Raw genomic sequence first — 18,289 nt, 5'->3', positions numbered from 1 at the left:
CCCTATCCCAGTAAGGAGCAGCATGACATAACTCATGCTGGTCCTGCTTTCAGTGGAGACAGTTACAGACGAGGACGTGTAGGCTGAGGGGGTGGGAAGCAGAGGTCCAGAGAGGAGAGGTGTCTCTCTGCATGGCAAGGGTCACTCAATGTTCCTTACTTGGGAAGTATATGGGAACAAAAATATTCTTTTTAATCGGGAGAGAACCAACCAAGCTTCAAGACTTTATAAGTCAGCTGTTCCCTCTGTGGTCTTCCAGGCCTGTGCTTCCCTCTGTGAAATAGTTCAGGTGTCTGGTCCCCCTCAGCTCGGTGCAGTGCTCTCCTAAGTGGTTTTCTGCCTCCAGTGGAATCGCCATCACAAGGGCTAATGTTTTCTTCCCTAAGCACAGTGTGCGCGGCCTTTCCGCACAGACCACCCCGTGCACTCAGCGTGGTTTCTGGCTTCCCTTCTCCCACTGTTCTCCATCGCACACTCCTTGTTCCCACTCCCATGAGCCATCGTTCAAACACACCCTCAGTTCACGGTGCTCGTGTCACCATGTAAGACCTTTCCACCCTACAGCCTAAGCTCATCACTTTCTACTTTGTAATACTACCCACAGCTAACCTCCTGCATTAGAACACAAACAGGGAATTCATATTCTTCCCAAGTAAGGAACACTGACCCTTGCCATGCAAAGAGACACCTCTCCTCTCTGGACCTCTGCTTCCCACCCCCTCAGCCTACACGTCCTCGTTTGTAACTGTCTCCACCAAAAACAGACCACACACACCCGTAGTGAGCAGAGTAAAATACAGAGAGGAATTTACATGGGGAACAAAAAGTATATCTCTTTCATTGTGAGCTCTGTGTACTTAGTGTTGACAGATGTTCAAAAAAATTAATGAATTCTTATACCACGGTATTAGAGTAGTCCCACTGCACTCCATCTATGTGAGTCAAGCATCATCAGTGGTCTGTGTTCAGAACTGGATGCCATATGAAAACATTGAAAACGTTAAATATGTCCAGAGTGGCAAGGAGTTTACACATTACCCTTAGTTGATGAACAGGGAACAAGGACAGCCTAAAGGGTATTTGGAGGAGGTGAAACAAACATAACTCTAGTATCTCGGAGTGGGGGTGGCTTTACGATGTAGTAAGTTTGCATGATTGTGTTTTAGTGGAGACTAGATGGTACTAGCTCCAGATATTTTAAAGGAAATTCTTAGGCATTGCACAAGTAGTAGCTAATTCTAGAGTCAAGACACATTTTCTTTATGCTACTACTACTAGGTAATTCCAAGACCATGTGTCTGGCAGGATAAATAGGAACTACCTAAAGCAGAAAGTTCAGGTTTTCCCCTCTATTAGGATAGCTGCATGCAAAACTATTCTAAAACACCAGACTGAACTAGTAAGTTCAACTTAGTGCTGCTTCTCTCTTGGTAACACTTATTTCCCAGCACTGTGTTCACTCAGTGTTGTAATGAGTACCTACCAAGTGCCTGATACTATTAGGAGCTTGAGCTATAACAGTGAATACAATAGATGATGGCCCTGCTAACATCCCGATGGGGAAAAAGCACGTGGCCAAAATTATTTTGGAGAGCCATGATATAATAGTGTGACAGAGGGGAGGAGAGAGAGGCGTATGCTATTAGAGTTTGGGAACATAGAAGACCTCTCTAAATAGCTGAGCACTAAATAGAACCTGTTGTTTGAAAAGGAGGGCATTCCGGGCAGAGGAAATGAGGGCAAAGGCTGGAAACAACCTTGGCATGTGTGAGGAACTGAGAGAAAGCCACGGAGTGTATTGTGTGAGCTTAGAGAAGTGAGCAGAGACAGAGTCAAGAAGAACTGTGTATGCCACGAAATAGAGTGTATATTTTATCCTAGGAGCCAAGAAGCCTGGGAAGGTTTGAGAGAGAGGGTTAACATGATAGAGAGAATGGATTAAAAGGGAATGACAGGTACTCATCACATGTATAACGTGTGTTGCCTGGGTCTATAGCAGAGAAGACAGGCAAGGCTTCACCTTTATCACTTCCATTCCAGCTGGAGAGACACAGATAAACACCAAATGAGTAAAATTTCAGATTGTGATAAAGTTTTTACTGGACAGAGCTTCTTATCAGATGGAGTGGCTAATAGCCTCTGGGAGGAGGTGTCATTTTGACCTGAGACTCGAAGGACAAAGGCCACGTCCCTGCCCTCAGCTGACAGGCACCATCTTGTGCTCAGCCAGGCCAGGTCTCCATATGGACACTGAGGGGTGTCTGTGTCCTAGGGCGGGGGCACCTTGACTGCCTGTTGCCAAAAAGAGGACTATTCAAACCAGGGGCATCACAGTTCAATAAGCTTTGTTTGCTCAAATTTTAAATTAACTGATAAATTTATATGGCTTATATGTAAACTTGAAGACATTTAAAATCTCTAAGTACTTGTTTGTTTCAGAATCCAACCATGCTTATTTATTGTCACTATCTAAAAATGCAATTTTAAGTCATTGGAATTTTAAAAACTGAGTAGAGAGTTCTATGATATACCAGTTCAGCCTTCTGTTATAAAATTAACCTAATTCAGGGTTTTTGTTTTGGCAACACTCACACTGTGATTTAAACAGTCACAGCGTAGCTTGATGGAGCCACAAGCCTTCATGCCTTCCTTACATGAAGGTGGAAATCACAGAATTTTCTCAGTGCTCAGCTCTACTGCAGGATAAATGGCTTAGACAAACAGCAGTTTGGAAAAAGCCAGTCTGACTTCTTCTTTTTGTGTGTGAGGTGGGAAGGCCTTCTCCCTTTCTTTCAGTTCAGTGGGTGTCAGTGCCAACCTGGTGTCCACGATAGGCAGCACTGGGTGTAGGAGAGTGTGAAGCCAAGGTCTGACCCTCTGTGTGGCTAGTAAGACAGTTTTTCATCATTGCCCTTAGGTCAGAAAAGTTGTAGAAAAACTTTTTTTAAATGCCAACTAGAATGATTTCTTTTACTCCACTACATTGACATATTAGAAACTGAAAGATAAAAAGATAACCTCTCAGGAAAGGAATGCTGAGCTCCTTTAGAGCCTTGGGGGAGTACCTCCTAGTGAGAGCAGATTTTAGGTGTGAAGAGCCATGGAGCTCCTCTATCACCACTGTGGCCGATGCCATTTGTGTCTGATCCATGTTATCATATGAAGAAATAAACTACATCTTCAGCTGAGAATACCGACTTTTTTCTGTTAAGCCCAAGATCACTTTCTGTCAAAAACTTTAAAAAAAAACAAAGCAGATACTGAAGTATTTTTAAAAACTATGAACTGGGCCCAGATTCAGACTCTTAGTGTCATTTAAAAAGTTAGGAAACTTTACAGATCTGTTTGGAAATCGTAGTTGTGATAATGACTGTTGAGAATCACAAATGAGAATTTATTTTGGCACCTTTGGTTAGGAGAGTATTCAGTCACATAGTATCTGTCAGAGGCAGATTGGAGTATCAGAAAGCCTGGTGCTGACTGTGACCCTTTGCATAACTATAAACATAGTTGTCTATAAACATAGTTGTCTTTAGAATGGAATGCTGTGCAGAAAAGTACCTCTGGATTTTCAGAAGGGTGGGATCTAAAACTGTTACCTACAAATATTCAAATGCTACCATAAAACCTTGATTTAAATGAGCATGTGGTAATAAAATCTGTAGGAATAATAAATTCTAAACACTCAAGTAAATAAAACAATACATGGCATGCATGATAGAAAAGTAATTTTTCCAATGTAAAATTAGGTTATTCAGTAGTTTCTTTATATGCTCAGATCCAAGAACAAGTTTAAGGAAAAATTTTTAAAATTCTGAGCTATAAGGAATTAACATTAACAGTCTTGTACTGGGCTGGCTTAAAAAAAAAATCTGTATTTTTTTTTCATAATATAAAACACATTTTTCATTTTCACCAGTGACTTTATTGATTTGGATATTTTGAGTATGCCAGCTATTTCCCACATGGCATAATGTTGATTGTTCTCAATTAATGTCTTGATTTGATTGTTATCAACTTCAACTGGTCTACCTGACCATGGAGCATTATCCAGCTAGAAATCTCCAGCATGAAACTTCACAGACCACTTTGGACACATTCAGTCAGTCACAGCACTTTCTCCATACACTGCACAAATCTTTGCATTTCAGTTGCATTTCTACCTTTCCTGAAATAATAACGCATAGTACACCAGAAATGTTGCATATTTTCTTCCATCTTTAATATTAAAATGGCTGCCCAAAAATTCAATTTTGATGGTTTTTTTTAATGCACACTGATATGACAGCTGTCACAGTGCAATCTAACAAAATCGTTTCAAATGAAGTTAAAGACAACTAAGTGCTACTATAGCCATTGTATGGAAAAAGCAATGGACTTTTTGGCCACTCCAATAATAGATTTTCCTTTATGGGTTCATAGTTTTGCAAAATAATACCTAAAAATCTGTACTTTTTTAAAACAAGTGCTATTTATTTCTAATTCAAACACTGATATTTGTCTTCCACAGGGAGAGGATGGCTCTACCCTTCCTGTTTGATCAATGTAAACACATGCTCTTTGTTTCCTCCGAGTTACAGAGGCTTCAGGTATCTTATGAAGAGTTTCTCTGTATGAAGACCTTACTGCTTCTCTCATCAGGTTTGTGGAATACCTCTTCACTTCTAAAACTCACTTCCAAATGTGTCAAAAGCATGAAATACAGAAGTCCAGAAACAAAGGTTTATTTGTATACATAACCTGAATACTTACACCAAGGCTGTTATTCTCTGCTAGTCAGACTGTCACAAATGTAACATTTTAGAGGGCACAGCCCCTGATACCTTGATCAGTATGGCCCATCGGGGCCATGGAGAAGTGTGGAGGGATATGAGCCACACAGGGGTCTCAGCTGACTGAGTCTGTGTGTCGACTTCCTCTTTCCTGTGACCTTTGACACCACCCCTCTAGGAGGTAGACTAGTAGATTTCTCTACTACATTGTTACTGTGTCAAAATTTTACTTATACAGTGAGTACTAACATGTATAAGACAGTGGGGGGAGGGACATCTTACAAAATGTTCTTGATTAACATTAGAGGCTCAGTTAATGCAGCCCTGGGCCTGGACTGTCGGGAGGAGGTGGTCTGGCTAGAAACCAGCAACAGGAATCTGTGTCTGGAAAGTTTAGTGACTGCTTTCAGCTAGCAAAGGACTACTCGATAGTATCTTGTCTGTATGAGTAAAATTAGGTCATTTTTGGCATTTTCAACAATAAGAGCGTGAACCAGTTGGTTATAAACTTTAGGTCATTCTATTAAAAATTATATTAGGTTAGTGTTTATAAAATACTGAGTTTTGATGGTTGAATACCCTTTTCAAATACAAATAAGTAAATTTGCAATTTGAAAAAACGTCTTTATTCCAATAGTAAATGTGTTTTCATTATAAAGATGTTAAATAACTTTAAGCTATGGATATTGCACATAACTAAGCTTTTATAACGCTTTCATATTATTTCTACAAAAACTCATTTGGTGTTCATGGATTTAAGGAGTCTTAATAATAATCAAGGCTAGAAAACTTGTCACAACCCATTAAAAAACCTAAAGGTAAAGATCATTACTAGAGACTCAATTTTATGGTTACCCTCAGCAGTACACTTGAAGTTAGCTCAGTGTTATTTGAGTAAACAAAGTTCTGATCAATCATGATTTTGACATAATATCCAAGTATAAGCCAGGACCAAGATACTAACCAGTCTTATTTGTAAAAAATTATGCTTAAAATTTTTATATATACCCGACTTAAACTATAGTTAAGAAAAAATAAACTGAACTAATACATATCACTGTTCTTAAAAAGAAGAGAAAAAGACTCATAAGGATGAAAACACATGCCCTGAGATGTGATTAGACTCCACTCTGAGAGAATGCCAGAACAGCACCCTCACCTCCCACCGAAGGTCTGGACTGCACACTGAGTGCAGGTGGGAGCCCAAAGAGGTGAGATGCACTCTGCAGCCAGCTCTCAGAGGGCATCTGCAGGACCTGGTACAGCACTGTAGTTAGTAAGTTTAAAAACGAGGTTGGAAATACAATTGAAATGAAAAAACAATGGATGGATGTAAAAACAGATCAGACGCACATGAACAGACATTTCAACTGAAGTTCAAATTATAAACTTAAAGAAATTAGCCAGAACAAAATTGTTGAAATGCATGCATGTATGTACATATATTTATATATGTAATTGTGTGTATAAATGAACAAGGGAACAAGAGACATGTTTGAGGGAGGAGGTCTAAAACAGTGTTTCATAACTCAGTCTCCATGTCATAATGAACATAGAAAAGGGCATCATACAGTGGAACACACGGAGGTCGACGAGTGAGGGCACTGGAAACCCGAACCCGTTGGTGACCCATGCACAGGGCACCAGCTGGAAAAGCTCTGGCTTCACATAAGCACCGCAAATCCAAAATGGACGCTGAAAGAGATGGGAAAAGGCAGCACACACAGAGGTAATGGCTGAAAACCGTCCAGAATTCTGAAAAGACACCAACCCTATATCCAGGCAGTGCAGTGCAGTGCGTAGTATTAGGTATAGACAAAATCCAACTGACTCAACAGCAAGGTTGACAAGGAGATCCCTGAACAGGCAGAGAAAAAAACATCTTCAAAGGAGAAGCGTTTTCACTGAACAACAGCAACTGAAGAAAAAGGAATGTTGTTTTCAAAATGCTAAGGAAAGAAAATGAAGGTGAGCTTCAGTTTCAGCTCTGACAAGTAAACGGCTTGGAAATTATTACCTAACCTCACAACAAGAAAAACCTGATGAAGCTGGAAACCAGTGGCTTTTCTTAAATCCGTCAGAGGGTCGAGATTACAAGGCAAACCACCACCTCAAAATCTGTAGAATAGGCAAATATGGAGAAGCACAGCCCAAGGTCAGCTTCCAGGGAACAGAAGCTACTGAAGTCAGTGACTGGTAGGCAAACTTGTGGTAGCTCTGATGAATTCTGAAGACCCATGAGCAGTAGCTAGAGAGTTAGCTCCTGGGACTCAGCCTTGAGAGGGGGCTTGCCTCCCCACACTGGCTTGGGGTTTACCTCTTGAAGCCCAGGTTCCCATGGTGAAGACCTGGGAAAGGTCCCCTCATGTTCCTGCCCGCTGAGGGAAACTGCTATAACAAAGCTTTTATCTACTCTGGGAGAAGGGGCAAATTCATAATTTTAGCCCCTCTACGTTTCTCTGTTATACAGGGGTATCCATCCTGCAGCCCACAGCAGCCCAGGATGGCTGTGAATGCAGCCCAACACAAAATTATAAATTTACTTAAAATAGTATGAGGGTTTTTTTGTGATTCTCTGTTGCAATGTATTTAATGTGTGGCCCAGAGATGCCAAAAGGTTGGACACCCCTGAAAGGGAAGGGAAAAAATGGGTTCAAGAAGCACTTCTTCAGGACACAGCCCAGGGGCCAGGCCTACTAAAGCAAATTAAATCACAAAGGTGTAAAACATTCCACATCCCCAACACCTTACCACCACATCACCAGAGCTCTAGTGTAATGACTGAACTGGAATGGAGGAAGCTGCAGAACACAGATATTTAAGAAGAAAAGACAACAGGGGAAAAAAATAAAAACAAGGAGACTAGAACCTCCTAACATGTACACCAGACCTTTAACACAGCCTAGCCTCTCGCCAGATTAACAGAAAGGCTTACACTATAAGTCTACTTTAGTTCTGACAATTTCTAGTTTTTTGCAAAAAACTGCAAGGTACACTAAAAGGAAAGAAAAAAAATCTGAAAAAATAAACACGCATTAGAACAAGATGTAGCTATGGCACAGATACAATGATCAGATAGGGAATTTGAAATACCTGTGATTACTATGTTAAGGACTCTAATGGGAAAAGTAAACAACATATAAGAACACATGGTAATATAAGCAGAGAGAGGAAAATTTTAAAGACTCCAAAGGAAATGCTGGAAATTAAAAATGCTGTAATGTGGAAATGAAGACTGCTTCTGATGGGCTCATCAGAAGACTGGACACACCAAGGAGAGAATCACTGAGCTTGAAGACAGTTAATAGAAACTTACCAGACTCAGATGCAGAGAGAAAAAAGAAGACAAAAAAATGGAACAGAATATTTAAGAATCGGGACAATTACAAAAGGTGTTAACGTGCAAGTAATAGGAAAATCAGAAGTAAAAGACAGAAAGGAATGGAAGAAATTATTTTAAGTAATAATGACTAATAAGTTTCCAAAATTAATGACAGAAACCAAAAAAACTACACTTAGGCATATTTTATTCTAAGTACAGAAAAGCAAGGATAAAGGGGGAAATCTTGAAAGTAGCCAGGGGTGGGGAGACAGCTTACCTATGGAGGAACAAAGATAAATATAACAGTACTCTCATCAGAAACCATGCAAGCAGGAGAGTGAAGTGAAATATTTAGTACTGAAAGAAAAAAATCACCAATTTAGAATTCTATATCCAGTGAAATTCTCCTTCAAAAGTGAAGGCAAAATAAAGACCTCAGACGAACAAAAACTTTAGAGAATTTGTCTCTAGTAGACCTGCCTTTCATAAAATGTTAAAAGAAGTTCTTTAGAGGAAATGAAAATGATACAGGTCAGAAACAAGGATCTACATAAAGAAAGGAAGAATATTAGAAAAGGAATAGATGAAGTTTTATTTTTCTTTTTAATTGATCTAACAGGTAACTGTTTAAAGTAATAATAGCAACAACATGCTGGGTGATGACAACATATGGATGAGCTGGATGAGTGACAGCAATGTTGAAAGGGATGACCATGGGAGAGGAACCGGGACTAAGTTGTACGGTACCTGCACTACCTGTAGTGATATTTTGAAAGTGGATGCAGATTGCAAACCTGTAACAACACAGATTTGAACTGCTTGGGTCCATTTATATGCAGATTTTTTTGAATAACTACAATTAGTCCTTTGTATTCAGATTTTTGCATCCTCAAATTCAACCAAATGCAGATCAAAAAAAGTATTTTCACATTCCCAACCACAGTTGATTGAATCCACAGATACAAAGGGCCACCTGTAGAGTCAGAAGTTACAAGTGGATTTTCAGCTGTGCCCCCTCCCCACCCCATTACTTAATGTCCTCTGTATTTGTGAATGTATATGCAAACTCCAGGGCAACCACTTGAAACTATTTAAAAAGCAGTACTATGTAATTGATACACTGAGAAATGCTCAATGAAAACTAGAAAAGGCAGAGAAGACTAAAAAAGAAACAAAGAGCAAATGCAATAAGCAGATAACAGTTACAAACATGGCAGATACTGATCCCAATATATCAAACAATTGCTTTAAGTTTTAATGGTCTAAATATACTGTTTTTTTTTTTAATGAAGGCTAAAAGAAAGTTTGCCACCAGAAAGCCTTACTGAAGTAATATTAAAAGATCTATCAAGCCCTGGCTGGTGTAGCTCAGTGGATTGAATGCTGGCCTGTGAACCCAAGTGTCACTGGTTCGACTCCCAGTCAGGGCACATGCTTGAGTTGCAGACCAGGTCTCCAGTAGCAGGTGTATGAGAGGCAACCACACACTGATGTTTTTCTCCCTCACTTCCACTCTCTCTAAAAAATAAATAAAATCTTTTTAAAAAAGATATATCAATTCTCAGGCTAAGGGAAAGTAATCCCATCTTTAAGAAGATACAAAGAAAGTGGTACATATGTAGATGCATCTAACCTAACATTTATGTATAAAATAACAGTAATAATGTCTTTGGGGGTTTAAAAAAATAGAACTGAAGCACACAATAATTACATGTAAGAAAAAATGAGTTTAGTAAATTAAGAATGAGTGTTGATGACAAATAGAAAGTGTATATAACGCAGCAAACATTAAGGAGGAGAGGACAACATGGTGAGAAAAACAATCCAAAAGAGTGAAATGAGAGGAGGGGAAAAGGATAAACAAAAAGCATCATAAGAGGAAGCAACAGGTGGTACAATTAACTTCAAATATATCGGCAGCATCACAAGAGACCCAGGCATATGCCCAGGGTAAAGGGATATACTATGCATGGTATAACCCGGTAACGGCAAACGTTTTCATAAAAGGCCAGATGGTAAATGTTTTTGGCTCCCCATACATTCCCTGGTACAGCTACAGTCAGCTCTGCCCCCTGTAGCACAAACACAGTCACCAACAACACTTACAGAGCAGGTGTGGCTGTCATCCAGTGAAGCACTATTTACAAACACGGGCTGCATGTGGGACTGGACTGCGAGCCATAGTTTGCTGACCACTGCTTTGACCAAAAGAAAGCTGAAGCAGCTACATTATTATCAAAATAAACTTTAAGGTAAAAAAAAATAAGGTTATATATTTAAAAATACTCATTACAAAATCATCTGCACAGTGAAGGAAACCATCAAAAAGCTAATGTACCAAATGCAAATCATATATCTGATAAGGGGTTAATATCCAAAAATATTAGGTTGGCCAAAGAGTCCATTTGGTTTTCCCCATAAGATGGCTCTAGTAATACTTAGTTGTCTTTAACTTCATTTGAAACGACTTTATTAGACTTGTGACAGTTGTCACATCAGTGTGCATTTTAAAAAACTTACCAAAATTGGTGAATTTTTGTGTAGCCATTTTAATATTGAAGATGGGAGAAAATACACAACTTTTCTGGCAATATTATGCTTTATTATTTCAAGAAAGGTAAAAATGCAACTGTATCACACAAAAAAGATTCATGCCACATATGGAGTAGGTGCTGTGACTGATCAAACGTGTCAAAAGTGGTTTGTCAAGTTTCATGCTGGAGATGTGTCGCTGGACGATGCTCCACGGTCCAGTGGACCAGCTGAAGTTGATACCAACAAAATCGAGACATTGAGAACAATCAACATTATACCATGTGGGAGTTAGCCGACATACTCAAAATATCCAAATCCATAAAGTTATTGATAAAAATGAAAATGTGTTTATTTTATGGAAAAAAAACATAGACTTTTTGGCCAACCCAATATGTAAAGAACTCATACAACTCAATAGCCAAAAAACAAAAAACAAATAATCCAATTAAAAAGTGGGCAGAAGATCTGAATAGACATTTTTCTAAAGAAGACATACAGAATAGCCAACAAGTACATGTAAAGGTGCTCAACATCATTAATCATCAGGGAACTGCAAATCAAAACCACAGTGAGATTAACACTTCACACCTGTCAGAATGGCTGTCATCAAAAAGACAATGACAAGTGCTAGTGTGGGTGTGGGGAAAAGGGGAACTCTTGCACTGTTGGTGGGAATATAAATTAGTGCCGCCACTATGGAAAACAGTGTGGAGATTCCTTGACGAAAACAGAACTACCATATAACCCTGCAATTTTACTTTTGGGTATCTCTCCAAAGAAAACAAAAACATGCATCCTCACTGACAAATCATTTACAATGGGTGAGATACGAAAGCAGCCTAAGTGTCCATCAATGGATATGTGTGTAAAGAGAACGTGAAAGAGATTTCTATATCCCATGGAATATTATTCAGCCATAAAAAAGGAAATATTACCATCTGCGACACATGGATGGACCTGGGGAACATGCTCAGTGAAAGGAGCCAGTCAGAAAAAGACAACACTCCATGACCTCATTCATATGTGGAACCTAAGAACAAAAACAAGCTCCTGGACTCAGGGACACTGGTGGATGCCAGCGGCAGAGGGTGGGAAATGGGTGAAGTGAGCTAAAAAGTACAAACTTTCAGCTATAAAATAAATATCACTGGGATATAATGTATAACATGTGGACTGTAGTTAATAATACTGTACTATATATTTGAAAGTTGCTAAGACGATTTTCAAAACTGTCATCACAAAGAAAAATTTTTGTAACAATGCGTAGTGGTGGATGTTAACTAGACTTATTGCAGTGATCATTCTGCAACATATACAAATACGTAATCATGGTGCACACCTGAGACATAATGTCATGTTAATTATATCTAAATTTTTGAAAATCAAAAAAATCTAGGGAGAAAGAGTAGGAAAGAAGTCCACAGGGCAAGTAAGAATTAAATTAAGACTTCTTGCTCCTAAATTCAGCATTTCCTCTATGCCAGCATTTCCTAAGAGGTCAGCAACGGTGAAGTTTGGGGAAAAATATGTTCCCGTCTGGAGACTGCATAATTATAGCTCTGAGAAGGTCTGATATCCAGTAATACGCCTCACTCTGTATTGAACATTTATCTTTGCTTACACTGGGACCATCAAATCTTCATCTCCCTGGCCATTAACACAGAACCAGAGTTCCTAGGAACACACTTTCAGAAATATAGCACTCTACACAAATCATCTCTCTAAGAATAAGTGAAACCATGACTCTCTGCTCACAATCTTTACTAGTATCTGTTTTTTAAGAATAATATAAAAAATTGATTTTATACCAATTTTATGATCCCCAGTTCATGAGGTATTTACTAAATTTGAATAGAGAAGGGAAGGCAGATTATTTCCTTTCCAGGAAGCGCATATATAGGCCACATTAAAAAAATCACATTTCTTTTTAGATTGGAATCATGTCAATTCAGTATGTTAATGCACTGATTAATAAAAAGTATTGTGTACTGATTTTAAGGTTCTAAGTGACTGGTGATGTCACAGATACTCCAAGATGTAATTGGTGGAATAAAACTGTTGTGGAAGCTTTCCACATCTGCACTAGAGCTAAACCGAAGGGCAGAATGGCAGCCACTGTGTTGCCTGTCAGTATCTGGTCTTCGTGGTGGCCTTGTGAACTGGAGAAGAAGGTGCACCATCAGCAGCGTTTCACAGACACGAAATGAAGTGACTTTCCCGAGGCTCAGTCCTCCAGTTTCCTCTGATCCCTTATTTTCTTGGCTGTAGTTTTGTGGTCCTTTGAAATGCTTATGTTTTAATAGAGTGCACTAAAATCACACCAACATTGTGAAGTCATGAAGCATGCTCTTAATAAATGCCACACTCTGAGCACATGAAGAGTGATCACGATTTAATTGACTGCATCTTGGTCTTTCAGTTCCTAAGGAAGGGTTGAAGAGCCAGGAGCTATTTGATGAGATCAGGATGACCTACATTAAAGAGCTGGGGAAAGCCATTGTCCAGAGGGAAGGCAACTCCAGTCAGAACTGGCAGCGGTTCTACCAGCTGACAAAACTCCTGGACTCCATGCATGACGTAAGTGTCAGACACAAATCCAAACGTCAGAGGCGTTTTCTGGGACGTCAAGTATGTTCTAATTAGTGTATATAATTGCACACCAATGTTTTTTTCCCACTTGTGGATACTGATGATGGTTTGAATTCAAGCTGTGACTTCAGTTTGGCACTCTTTTCCTAAGGCCAGTTATGCAATTTAGTGCCATGTGGTTGTGTGCATATAACATCATGATGCTAGTGGAGAATTTAACAGCATTGATTTTTAAAATGTAGAATCCCCTGATTTTACTTGACTAATCTATTAAATCGAGTAGGTCTCATGTATTATAGTATTACAGTTCATCACGAAACAATTTCATATAATTCTGTGTACAATTTAAGGGGTTCAAGATGTCTTTGGTAACTGAGTGCTTGTTTTATTTAACTAAACTTTTTTTTTTAATTTGGGAAATTCCAGCAGAAATTGGTATATTCTATCTAGGTCACATATTTGAAAAAAAAATAGAGGCCAACAGGCATGAGATGTGAGTACTGCTAAGTTCTGAGACTAATCATTACTCTGTCTTCTCTTTGTAGGTGGCTGAAAATCTCCTTAACTATTGCTTCCAAACGTTTTTGGATAAGAGCATGAGTGTTGAATTCCCAGAGATGTTAGCTGAAATCATCTCCAATCAGTTACCAAAATATTCAAGTGGAAATGTCAAAAAACTTCTCTTTCATCAAAAGTGACTGCCTTAATAAGAAAGGTTGCCTTAAAGAAAGTTGACTTTATAGCTTTTATCGTACAAACTATCAGTTTGTCCTAGAGCAGTTGTTTTATTTTTCCTTTTTTGTTTATGTCTGGCTACTGTTTTGTTTTGTTCTAAGTACGCACTACATGTGGTTTATAGAGGGCCAGACTCGGCCACAGAAGCAGTTACGCCGTCACTTCCCAGGACGGGAGAAGTAGAAGGTGACAGTGGGTGGGTCCCCGAAATCAGAAACAGTGACGTGGGGTGATCTCCAGTGTCAGAGAAGGATGGCACCCAAACCACCAGTGCCCCCACTCTGCACAGTGAACTTTCTGCTCATATTTTTCACAGTTGGCTGGACAGAATTTTCTAGACTTTTTGCTGATGTATTTTGCCCGATATAGTTAGCATATTTTTTGATTTATGCATGGAAACCTGAAACAAGTTTACAAGTGTATATCAGAAAAGGGAAGTTGTGCCTTTTATAGCTATTACTGTCTGGTTTTAACAATTTCCTTTATATTCAGTGAACTACGCTTGCTCATTTTTTTCTTACGTAATTTTTGTATCCAAGTTCTCGTACAACTGCTTCAGATGGGCAGCTAGTTCATAGCTTTCCTCATCAACTCTGCACATTAAATCTCCTGTGTGAAAATGGGTTGGTGCTTCTAACCTGATGGCACTCAGCTATCAGAAGACCACAAAAATTGACTCAAATCTCCAGTATTCTTGTCAAAAAAGCTCATATTTTGTATATATCTGCTTCAGTGGAGAATTATATAGATTGTGCAAATGAACTGTCCTAACTGGTAGAAAGCACCTACCTAGTCCATTGACCTGCCGGGTAAACTGTGGATGATGGTTGCAAAAGACTAATTCAGACAAACAACTACCAAAAGGCCCTGTCTGTCCCTGCTGCCCTGTCCCTGCGATGGTTAGATGGCAAGAAAGCTAGTGTGCTGCCCTTCAGGACCTTTTGTGGTAGTTTGAGTGAGTTCTTAAAAGTTACGACTCTATATAACCAGCTGAAACAAAGCTGAGAAATTTTAATCAGACCAAGTAATTCCTCTCACTGAACTTGACCCCCCAAATCAGTATCTTAATATGGCAAATGTGGCTAGACACCCATTTTCACATTCCCATCTGTCACCAATTGGTCCGTCTTTCCTGGTGGTACAGGAAAGCTCAGCTACTGATTTCTGTGACTTAGACTGTGCGTCAGACTTCCATGTTTGTGAAACCACACATCCCTCACAGCCCTGTATGTGCCATAGAGTCTAACAGAAGTCTTGTAAATTTTTCCTCCTCACTGTTGAGAATTACCATTTTAAACGAAATAGAAGCTGTAGTAGCCCTATCTGTGTGCACCTTATGAACTTTCTGTAAACTCAAAACTTATATTTACTAAGCTGCAAGAAATTTGATTTCTATTCAAAGTGGCCAAATTATTTGTGTAATAGAAAACTGAAAATCTACTATTAAGAATATGGAACTTCTAATATATTTTTATATTTAGTTATAGTTTCAGATATATATCATATTGGTATTCACTAATCTGGGAAGGGAAGGGCTACTGCAGCTTTACATGCAATTTATTAAAATGATTGTAAAATAGCTTATATAGTATAAAATAAGAATGATTTTTAGATGAGATTGTTTTATCACGACATGTTCTATATTTTTTGTAGGGCTCAGAGAAATGTTGATGGATAACCTATATGATTTATGACAAGTGCAAGCATTCATACAGGCAGCAGTGGTCTCAAACCCAAACAGGTTTGCTCTAGGGGAAGAGGGACGGCAGACTGGCCGGTGTGCGGTGAAGGCTGCGGGCGCTCTGGCCGCGCCCATCACGGAGGACCCGATCCTCTGCCTCCGGCAGGACCACCTTTCTCATTCCCACAGTGAGTCTGGCAGCGCAGCATGGTTTGCTGCGTCCCCCTCGCACCACCGAGTGTGAGTGGAGACGGGAGGTGCTCACACGTGGGTGCGGGGCGCTTTCACAGGCAGCCTCTCCCACAGGTCAGCAAAAGCAGAGGCTTTAGAAGTTCGGCAATAATGCGCATAGAGGTACCAGCAATATGTAAATAGTGCAGAATCTCATAGGTTGCCAATAATACACTAATTCCTTTCTATCCTACAAGAGTTCATTCCCCCCCCCCCAAAATGATGTTTATGTTTTCTTTGAATGCTATTTGAATGTTATTTGTTATTTTTCAGTATTTTGGAGAAATTATTTAATAAAAACATAATAATTTGCTTTTTGAATGCTATCTAAAAGGGAATGTTCTTTTGTAATGGTTTAAATTGATCTCAAGGTATTTTAAGATGGTTTGTAACCCAGCTGGATGTGAAATTTTTGGTGCCTAATATCGCTTGAATATTATCATCAATGACAGTGTTAATTTTCAAAAAAAAAAACCTTCTGGAAGGTAAATTATTGTTCATTTATAGAATGTTAAATGCTTAAAACCAGAAAGCACATCACACATTAATCATATTTAGTCCCAATATCCTTGGCTCTTAAAAAAAATAGAGGTCAGTGAAAAACAGCTGTGTGCACTTTGTTGTTGAAATCAACTGACATTCATAAAACTATAGGAGGCTGTGGAAGAAGAAATTGTGCCCTTTTTGAATATATGGGAAAGCAGTTGTCCTAATTATGTTGTTCATCTACGTCTAATCATGGATTTAAGTGAGAAAAGATGGTGTTATTTGAAAGCAGCTTTGTTTTCCGTGTATGTTGACATCTTGCCGTCCCGAACTATTTGTTTGTAGTGACATCAGTGAGCATTGGCCACACGCCCAGGTGACTCACAACAACACAGCCTGAAGTCTTTTTAATTACTGGTAGAAAAGTGACCCCTGGGGTGTAGAGAGACCCAATTGTCTAAAACTATGGGAGGGGACCCTAAAAGAGCATCTGCCTTCTGAAAAATGGCACCCCAAAAGGAAAACTAGCATGATTCGGGTCCACGACGAGTTTGGTAACAGCAGAGGACTCACTCTGGGTGTGCACAGCAGGGAAGGCCCACCTCACTCAGGATGGGGGGGGGGCGCGGGCCACTCCAGTGCCTCGTGTCTGCCAGCCGGCTGTCACTCACTCCGGACCGCGTCCCCGTGGAACAAACAGTATCACTGCACTTTGATCCATCAGCATTCGGGAACCATGGTAGCGCTCAGTGAGGTTTTGGTCTTGGTTGGTCATTTAAAGACTGCAGCTGTGGTGGAAGGTGTTCCTATGTGCCTGGTTTGAGAGTTGGCAGGGACGGTAGGAGTGGAAGCAGGACACTTTAGCCACTTTGAGTGAAAGTCCCATCATTTTCTGGGCTGTGGTTGGCCGGCCTGGTCCACCAAGCGTGAGCCACCAGGCCGCTGAGAAAGGGTTGGCTTTCCTCTAGGAAATGCCTGAAGGGAGGGATTTTATTTTCTGATGAAAGGTAGTATGAACATACCCTCCTCAAATAACTTGCTTAACTACATATAGATTCAAGTGTGTCAATATTCTATTTTGTATATTAAACAAATGCTATATAATGGGGACAAATCTATATTATACTGTGTATGGCATTATTAAGAAGCTTTTTCATTATTTTTTATCACAGTAATTTTAAAATGTGTAAAAATTAAAACCAGTGACTCCTGTTTAAAAATAAAAGTTGTAGTTTTTTATTCATGCTGAATAATCATCACTAGTAAAAAAAAGTCTTTTTACCTACGCAGTGAAATGTCAGACTGTAAATCTTGTGTGGAAATGTTTAACTTTTATCTTTCATTTAAATTTGCTGTTCTGGTATTACCAAACCACACATTTGTACTGATTGGCGGTAAACATTAGTTAGCCATTTACAGCAATGCCAAATATGGACAAACAGCATAATAAAAAAAACCCCTGCTTTTTCACTGTGTGGCTCCAACATGCTTTTGTAGGATGCATGCAGTTCCAGTTTTCCTCCTTTTTCTACTGAAAGTAGAGTCATCATTTCAGGCACCTTGAGATGCTGATGTGGGCTTTCAAGAGTCCGTCTGGCAGTGTTTGCTTGCTGACTCGGCCCAAGTCCAAGAGGAGCTCAGCCCCCATGCCAGAGGCCCAGGACTGCCCCGTCCCTGCCTCCACAGTCCTGTGTGGTCACTGCAGGGGGCTAAGGGCGGAAGAGCGCCCTCCCGAGGCTTCTCCACATAACCACCACAAAAAATGGCACTATGTGCAAGCAAACACACGTGATCCAGTCAAAGTTCTTACCTTCCTCACTTTAAAAGGAGCTCTTTCTCCCAGAAAAGGGAATTAGTATTTAGAAACTATCAGTGATATTACACAATTATTCCATACAATCGATTCATTTTTTTCCCAAAATATGTGTTCAGGTTATA

General features: G+C 39.6%; 1 protein-coding gene across 8 annotated transcripts in view; it reads left to right on the top strand.

The window, feature by feature from the left end:
- Positions 1–17,821, top strand: part of NR3C1 (nuclear receptor subfamily 3 group C member 1) — a 100,757-nt gene extending 82,936 nt beyond the window's left edge. For 5 of the 8 annotated variants that reach the window (XM_036014035.1, XM_036014034.1, XM_036014036.1 and 2 more), the window contains exons 7-9: positions 4,511–4,641; positions 13,049–13,206; positions 13,764–17,821. In XM_036014035.1, the coding sequence (XP_035869928.1) occupies positions 4,511–4,641; positions 13,049–13,206; positions 13,764–13,916 (442 nt within the window). In that variant the 3' untranslated portion in view covers positions 13,917–17,821. The remainder of the gene's footprint in view (positions 1–4,510; positions 4,642–13,048; positions 13,207–13,763) is intronic. The other 3 variants (XM_036014033.1, XM_028527403.2, XM_028527404.2) reach the window with 1 other exon arrangement.
- Positions 17,822–18,289: the final 468 nt, after the last annotated feature.

The sequence above is a fragment of the Phyllostomus discolor genome, chromosome 13 (assembly GCF_004126475.2).
Source record: "Phyllostomus discolor isolate MPI-MPIP mPhyDis1 chromosome 13, mPhyDis1.pri.v3, whole genome shotgun sequence".
In the NCBI taxonomy this organism is placed as follows: Eukaryota; Metazoa; Chordata; class Mammalia; order Chiroptera; family Phyllostomidae; genus Phyllostomus; species Phyllostomus discolor.
This window is presented reverse-complemented; position numbering and strand designations above follow the sequence as displayed.